Source organism: Alligator sinensis, unplaced genomic scaffold, assembly GCF_000455745.1.
Source record: "Alligator sinensis unplaced genomic scaffold, ASM45574v1 scaffold120_1, whole genome shotgun sequence".
Classification (NCBI taxonomy): Eukaryota; Metazoa; Chordata; order Crocodylia; family Alligatoridae; genus Alligator; species Alligator sinensis.
Genome location: NW_005842752.1, coordinates 728,569 through 737,581, shown reverse-complemented (window position 1 = coordinate 737,581; position 9,013 = coordinate 728,569). Strand labels below are relative to the sequence as shown.

Sequence of the window (9,013 nt, the reverse complement as noted above, 5' to 3'; positions counted from 1 at the left end):
ACTGTATCCTTTTGTCATCAGGGTTGAGGGCTTAATAAAGAGGTAATGATTTCATTGTGAAATCATCAACCTCTTGAAAGCACCGATGGCAAAATATGTATGTAGGCTCTTATTTGCACTTGTATGAAAAAGTTTTCTAATTTTAAGGAAGCGTAGATAAGAGTAAAAGAACAGTGGTTTTCATAGACAAGAAATCCTTCTGGAAATGCAAGCTAGATTTTGAACAGGTACTGAAATTTGGAAACTATAGAACACAATATATATTATATATTTCAACATGTCACTGTATAACAACAAAGATATTTTTTTTCAAAGAAAGGAATTTAATTTATCAGATGTAAAAAAACAAAAAACAAGTCTAAACAGACCATGTACTGTTTGAACAAATAAAAATGTGATGCCAATAGTTTTATGGTAAAGATGAGTCACACACCAGCAGCAGAAGAGTGTCGAAACTTGTAGTAATAAATAGCTCCAAATTAAGAATTTTCTACAACATTTCCTTACAAAATAGGACCAGTATTCCTCCTTTTATGGTGATCCTGTAGAACGCCTTCACTTTCATATATATATCTAATATTATAACATTAAAACAGACACAAGAATGTTGATGACAAACAATGTTGGATTCAGGACAGTAGAGAGTAACACTTTTTTGTTAAAAGTCCTACTGGTTTATTGACTAAGGCTAGACAGCAAGTCATATGATCCTATTTGGTGCATTTTCTACCGTGGTCCAAGATCAATAAATGGAGAGCGCTAAGAACCTGTGGTCCAACCCACCATGGCAGATTGGAAACAAAAAATAGGGCCACTTTTTGGTCCCCTACTTTGTACCTCGCTTCCCGGAACTGCAGACGTGGAAACAAGACTACAGCATTTTAAGTGGCTAGAAAAAGTCAGCAATAAGTGGCATTTTAATATGAATAAGGTTACTAGGATTGTGATGGTGATGGCACTGCATCAAAGGAGCATACATAGACCCAAGTACTTGTAGCATCTGGTAGTGTCATTCCCTCAATGATTTCAGAATATATGTATGCAATAATAAATAGATCAGTTATGTAATAAGGCAGTGTGTTGAACATGCATTCGTCTTGTGGACTTGAACACCACAGAGAGATACATGATACCATACACATTCATTAAAGAATAAGGGTTTTTTTTGTTTTGTTTTGTTTTGTTTTTCAAGGCTATCCAGGCTAACTCTTCCAGAGCATTTCCTTGGTGAGAAGATCCTCTGAGTCTTGTCACTTTTCCTCTCCTTTATCAAGAGATGATGACTGGCTTTAAAATAAAATAAAGCTGAAGAGGGCTGGTACATTTTTTTCTCATTTTGGTTGCATCATTCTGAATGTTTTGTTTAAAAAAAAAACCACAATATTTTTTGATGCAGCCTGATGCTGTATCCTCAAGATGTCCCAGAGGTTTCCAGGTAACTCTGTAGTTTACGGACTGTGGTTTTGTCCAGCGAGCAAAGGTCAAAGTCAAAAGTTGTGTTTGTGATATGAAAATGGCCAGTTTCTTCTATAAGGTTTACAATCTGACAGGAAAAAAAGGAGGGAAAACAATTCTGTTAAAAGCTGTTTCACGCTTTTAGGATGTATTATGTAACCAAATGCTCCTCCCAAATAAACTAGGTATTACCACGTAAAGACTATGAAGAAGTCAGTTTGCACCATCTTTCTCAGGTGGAACAAAATCTGGAACTTTTATCCCCCTCCTGAATCTCTTGAAGTTTTGATAACATAGATCCTTGGTCCAAACTGGAGCTGCTTATATTTTCAGAATGGGACCAGTAAGAGTGTTGAAAACTAAGCTCAAAATCTAGCTGTGGCTCATCTCCAATTAGATTTTGTGCCTTCTAGCCACAATTAGCAAAGAGGGGATCATTTTTAAAAAATGTTTGGAGTCTTGTATAAATTACTAATTATTTTAAAGTTCCTTGGGTGAATTTGATATCTTTTATTAGACCAACCCAAATGGTTGGAGAATAGTTATTAAGCAAGCTTTCGGGTTAAAAAACCCTTCGTCAGGCTAAGGAAGCTTCAGCAGTTGCTGTGTGCTCTTCATCCCATCCAGGAAGAGCACACACCAACTGCTGAAGCTTCCTGAGCCTGACGAAGGGTTTTTGAACCCGAAAGCTTGCTTAATAACTATTCTCCAACCATTTGGGTTGGTCTAATAAAAGATATCAAATTCACCCAAGGAACCTTGTCTGCCTATGTCCTTAGACCAGCACGGCTACAACCTAAACTCCTGTAATTATTTTAAAAGCTCTTTTGGAAGCACAGAGGGATTTTTTTCCAGTGCATTTATTAGGGCCATAGATTGTGAGCTTATCATTATAGGAAGTGACAGGTATTAAACCAATTGAAAATACACAGATTTGCTACAAGTTTATATTTATGAGGAAAAATGGAGAGTAGTATTCACAAGAGAAATGCAGTACAAAGGCAAAGAAAAAATAGCAAAAAAAAAGTTAAGGGCCTACCTACACTACACTATAGCCCTCAAAAAACATAATGTAGCTGCTATTTGGTGCATAACCAGCACTGCTCTCACTATTCAGTCTTGGGCACACCTATTGGCATGAACCCAGCATGACTCTCAGGGCAGGATTTTTTCAGCATCTGGTGTGTGCAGACTGGGAGCTGGTGAAGGGATAGGCTCTGTGGCAGCACTCCTGGGCACATCTCAGCATGGACTAATTTGGTCTGCTTGGCTGAGTTCTGTGCTGGTGCAGCTACACTGTAAATGGTACCCATCCCATCCCATCCCAAAACACTTGGGCATCTCCACACTAAAAATGTAGCCTACAGTACAGCCATACCTTCCATTCCTAAAGAATTAAATGACTGTGTGGTAATTAACTGTGGTATGGATTTTCCTGATGAGTGCAAGCAAAATTGTCACAAAAAGAATAAAAATATTATCGCAACATTATTGAGGTCATAAGTCTTGTCAATCCAGGAGCATTGTAAATAGCTTCCCTTTCCCCTTTTTTTGGAAGCTTTTTTATGATGTGAGGAAGGAAAAAAGAAATAAGAATATGTATGTTTCTCTCTCAAATGGAACAGAAAATACAACCCATGTGTTTAATATGATATAAAAGGTTTTGCTTAAACATCTACAACTACACTTGAAACTTCTTGGCAAGGTATGTAACAACTCTACAAATCTGACCGACAGATGTTATATAAGTGAGGAAATTTTAAAAAGAACAGTATAAACAACAAAAAGGCAAACAAACTCCATATTTGACACACAAAAAATATTTGAGACTTTACCCATATCTGCATTTTGAGTAAATGGTGTAAGGTGTTGTTTGTTTGGGGTGGGGTTTTTTTGGCGGGGGGGGGAGAGTGGAAAGGGAGGGTTGGGGTTTTTTTGTGTTTTTACAGAATGGACAATTTTTTAAAAGATTTATTTAAATCTTGAATGAGTCTCAAGTTTTTGATTTAAACATGATTTTTTTAGACTGAATTCTTAAGGAAATGGACTGAGATTTTCATGTGTGTTTATATGGCACATAACAGTGAGACTGATAAATAATAGGAACTAGGGATATTGCTGTAATAATAATTTGATAATAATAATTTGATAATAATAAATTGATAATACTTTGATAATAATAACAACAACAATAAACATTTGATTTTTGAGCACACAGTTTTCATCTTGATTCAGTAGTACTTGATGCAAGATTCAGTTAGGTTATTCTTTCTGAATGTTACATAACAGCTATTAAAATTGTTCAAACAAGCATGTATCAGTTTCACCACAACATTGCGTGTGTGGATATTTTGCTGTCATGCACTACAATGGGTTGCCACATGGTGATGAATGTACAGAAAGATCTATAACCATCCTTTGTTTTTCAGTATGAACGTTTTGTTTCCACCACTGAAGGTAACCATTTTTCCCCATGACCCTTACATTCATTTTGTTCCATTAAGACTCTTATCCTGCATCCTCTACCCACACAGAACACCCAATATGTCCATGAGTGTTTTGCCAGGACTAGGCCACAGGGATATCATCTGATTCCTGATCTCTAACACAAACAAGTACAACTTCAACTAAAGTATTATAGATTTTGAACATTTTAAACCAAAGATGGCTGGGATTTGAGACTGCATTTTACAGGAGCTTGAACCAATTAATTCATATCTTTTATATATATATATAGTATTGTAATATATTTAAAACATCCAATGATTATATTTAAACTGTAGATTGTTTTCCCCGACATGAGAACAAAAATCCATCCAATTTGTTCCAATATAGCTTGAAATGGCAAAACTGATACGTATATAATAACTAAAGAGCAAAGCAATTAACTTATTAAAATGTACAGATATTTATATCAAGTCTTGTCTAATTCCACCCTCATTTTATTCTTTTTATGGAGGGTTTTTCCAGCCTATACTGAGGGAAAACATATTACTCTGACACCAAATTAAATAATGTAAGGTACAGTCAGGTCAGAAACTGCATGACCTGGAAGACTAGATATCACATCATGGTAGTAAGATAAAGAAGCAGAGGGGAAAACCTCTCAAATTTTAAACCCCTCTCTCTAAACACATCTATTATTTTCACCAGGGAAAATGACAGCAACAGCAACAACAATAAAAATAAAATCAATTTGGGTTTCAATCAGTCCAGAATTCTCAATACTGATATTCAAAATTTAGACACTTCCTAGAATTGATTTTGTTTCTCTCTGTGCTTCATTTAAATCTGTGACCCTTGGTTTTAATATTTTTCACCTTGACACTTAATCTGAGAACATCTGTTCCACTTTTCCACTTGAACTTGACAGCAAAATAAAATGACAATATAAAAACTAGGGGTGTACAAAATGAGCTGTATTCGATTTGGATTCAGCCTGAATTGGGGACAGTGCTTCTATGTGTTGATTCAGCCGAATTCGAATCTGAAGATTCAATGCTGATTCAGAGAATCAGCAATTTGGCCAGAGAAACAGCTTTAAATGTTTTTTCTACATACTTTGAGGTACCAGGCAAGGGTCGTGAACAATGTGATGCTGGGGCAGATGAAGCGTCCCACAGGAGCATGGGGGACCCCCTGCATACTCAGCAGCGAACCTAGAAGTGGACCGGAAGTACTTCCAGGTCCACTGCCGAGCGTGTGGGGGATCCCCCGTGCCCCCCCGGCTTGGCAATCAGCTGTGGGGGACCCCAGGTGCCCCCCAGGCCCAGGAGGCACCAGTCACCGAGTTGGGGGGGCACGGAGGGCCCCCCACGTGCTCCCTGGTGAACCCAGAAGTAGACCAGAAGTGTTTCTGGTCCACTTCCGGGTTTGCTGCTGAGTGTGCTGGGGACCTCACCATGCTCCTGTGGAATGCTCCATTCACCCCACCATCTCTGCATTCATGAGCCGCCTGGTACCTTGAGGTATGTAGAAAGGAACATTTAAAGCTGTGTCTGTGTTCGAATCACTGAATCTTTCCAAATCTCTCTGAATAGATTCGGAGGGTTCTGATTTGATTTGGAGCAATTAAAGGGTCTCCTGATTTGATTCTGATTCGGCGATTCACTCACCAAATTGGGCCGAATCTCCGCCGAATCGAACCAGCAACCAAAGCTTCGCGCAGCCCTAATAAAAACTGTTCGTTATCAGCCAACAAGTAATGATGATATGTAGAATTTTACTGTTCTCTCCTTTAGATAAAATCCTTGGTCCTGTCTCATGGCAAAACGTTGGGACTAAATCCAGCTCCTTTTGCAAAGTTAGGAATGTAATTCCAGTTATCATCTCCAGTTTATACACTGTGTTGACTGAGTATCTGGCGATCAAGTTCATGGAAGTTATGGAAGGCAAGAGATTGCCCATCAATAAAGAAGCCTGTTTAATATGCTTCTTTGTGATATACTACTACCCTTCACTAACTCCTCCAACAATACACTTGGTTTTAGAAATACAAGGCCATTTAAAAGTGTTAACAGATGCATTTTTAAGCAACACAGTATATGTCAAACAAATAGATAAAAGCTCTTTTATTGATCAGTATCTACTTGAGGCTTTTTAAGCTCTAGATTAAAAGCAATATAAACATTTAAAAATGATCCTTCATCCTGGCCTCCAGAAATATAGCCACAGCATCAAGGATACCAGATAAATCAGAGTGAAAAGAACCCCAAAACTTTTAATGGATGTACAAAAATACATCAGGTTAAACCCAGATGGCTCAATGAAAAGGTTCTAAAATTTAGGAGTTCCTGACAGCCTGCCAACAAGAGTAGTATTCCTGACTTATAATATTAACACACACATTCTTACTCTGTTCAAAAATACTTGACAAATAATAAAGGTTTAGATTAATTGCCAGGAAGCCTGACAGTTATAATGTTAAAAACATAACATTAAAATGTTTTATTTTGAGAGTCCAGGCAGCAAGGTCCAAAAATATACCATTTGCTCCTGCCGGAGAAAGCTTTGGTTTTCTGCTTTAATGTAGGATTCTGTTTACATAATGTCACTGCAGCTCAGTTTCATCACCATCCATTATGCTACAACAATTTATCTGTCTTTAAACAAGAAAATAAGAGAGAGAGAACAAGAGGGCAAGATAGCAAGCGAGCAACAGAGAGTGAGCAAGTGACAGAGAGTGAGCAAGTGACAGAGAGACAGAGAGCGAGTGAGGAAGTGCATGCGCATGCTTCTGAAGTGCAAAGAATGGCAAACTCATTTTTCAATTTATGGAGGGTTTTAAAGCCATTTGATACTTTCCAGATTTGCAAACCTCCCCTTTAAAGGAAATTTTCAAAATTTGATTGTCTCTTAAAGCTAAGCACCCTCAACATACATGTAAATTAGCTAGGTGAACAGCCTAACCCTCCAGAGGTACTATGCACCTGCAGCTTACAGAGGTTTTACTGGTGCTCAGTGTTTTGGAAAGAATTAACATTGACTTAAATGGAGTTATGACAATTCATACAAGCTGAGGACACATCTAAATACATGCAGTCAATTTCTAAAAACACTGACCAAATTCCATGGGGATCAAGATTTCACTATGGTGCCTATATATGGATTTAGGAACCTAACTTTGGGAGCCAAATCTGAACACACTGGCCAAGCAGCACAGCTGAGTATTGTAAATGGTCTGTTTCATCTGCACTGCACTATTATTAGAATAATTCCCAGTCCCTTCTTTTTATAAAAACACTAACATTGGAAATGGGAAAGGTGCATTTAAAAATGCAACATTTATAATAATTTCTAACTCATTCCAGCTAATGCTGGCCCTTTCTCCATATCAAAACTACTCAATCCATTCTCAAATGCTCAGTTCTTGGCCAAATGCTCCCCCGTCCCCTCCCCAATATACCTTCCTCTCCCAGGGTTCATTTATATGGACCGTTAAGTACCCCTTTTACACTAATGTTATTCAACTACATATCTTAACCTCTGTAGTATAATATTACACTCTTCTTGTCTGTACCCCCTGCTTCAAACCTATGTATTGATTGCAGGCTTCCTTTAAACTAAACTTCAAGAGAAATGCTTCTCTTGGGGGGAAAAAGCGGTGTCTTCAAACAGCTACTTTTTTCCTATTTTTCTCTTCAGCTGACAACCCGTTTTGCTGTCACTGTCTGTAGATGTGATAACAACCAAGACTGTTCAAGAAAAAAGAAAAAAAGAAACCTTTCCTCTTCTTTTTACATCTCTTACCACTTGTGCAGTACTGCCTATAAGTGCCACTACTTCAATTTAATTTCAGTCCTGCTAAAACCCTACATCAATGCTTCTCAATCTTTTCAGACTCAAGGCACCTCTAAATAGACTCAAGGCACCCCTTGGAAAGTCCCAGCTATTTTTTACTTTTTTGGCTACAGAAAAGTAATAGAGCAGTGTTTCTGTTAAAAGAACTCAGAAGGACCACAACTACAGATTTCTATGTGAAATCTCTAGGTTTGTCTTGTGAATCATGTTTGTAAACTTACCAGTTCTAACATTGTGTGGCACCCTGTGGCATCCCTGAAAGGATCTCAAGGCACCCCAGGGTGCTGTGGACCCTGGTGGAGAGCCACCGTCTCAAACTGAGCCCTTATGTCTTTTTCCAAGTCTCTTTGCTATGAACTCCTGAAGTTCCTGTTCTGCATGTGGATCGTATACAGAATATTACTCCCTACCACAGCATATCACAATGGGGCCACAGAACCTGCATCTTCCTTTAGTTTACTGGATCTGTTTCATGTTCCAAATCAGTGGCAATGCGTAGGGGGTGCATGTGCACCCTCCGAGAGTGCTGGTACAGCCCCTGACAGGCCATGCTCCCTGCTTAGGTGATGGGCAGGCAGGAGCGCCAGTGCCCCCAGAAAGTGCCAGCTGGTAAGTGGGAGTGGCAGATTCCATGCCACGGCCATTTCCAGGAGTGCTGCAGCCGCATCCCTGCCGGCACAATCGGCCATGGGGGGACACCCCCAGTCACTGACTGGTCGCTGGGAGGGCATGTGCCCCCCATGACTAAGGTGGCACCAGTCACCCATGTTCCAGAAAAAAATCTGTCTTCATTTGCAAAGCCATCCCCAGATTTCCTCCTTCTGCTCCCTCTTATACTCATTCCTTTTCACTATTTCACCACTGTTGCTTTTCTCTTATGTAGTCCCTGACATATTTAATAGCATTCCTGAATCTCAAGACTTTACAGCCATTTAATAGGGCTGTGCAAAGCTTCGGATGCTGATTTGATTCAGAGGAGATTCGGCCTGATCAACTAAAAAGGCCCGAATCGATTTGAAGCTCTCCGAATTTATTCAGAAAAAGATTTGGAAAGCTTTGGCAATTTGGGCAGTCCCTGCCTGCTGCAGCAGAGAGGTGGACCTGGACTCCATGATGGTAAGTAGGTTGCAGGGGAGGAGGGGGCTGGAGAAGGGGGAAGGGGACAGTGGGGAGGGGGTTCCCGCAAGGCCCCATCCCCTGCCTGCTGGCCCAGCCCCACTCCAAGCACCCCTCCAACCTCCACCCACTCCTCCAGCAC

The 9,013-nt window shown here is 39.5% G+C and overlaps 1 protein-coding gene across 4 annotated transcripts in view; it reads right to left on the bottom strand.

Moving 5' to 3' along the window:
* Nucleotides 1–382: 382 nt before the first annotated feature.
* MLLT3 (MLLT3, super elongation complex subunit) overlaps nt 383–9,013 on the bottom strand; it is a 275,900-nt gene continuing 267,269 nt past the window's right edge. For all 4 annotated transcript variants that reach the window (XM_006034586.3, XM_006034587.3, XM_006034588.3 and 1 more), the window contains one exon: nt 383–1,543. In XM_006034586.3, coding sequence (XP_006034648.1) covers nt 1,412–1,543 — 132 coding nt within the window. In that variant the 3' untranslated portion in view covers nt 383–1,411. The remainder of the gene's footprint in view (nt 1,544–9,013) is intronic.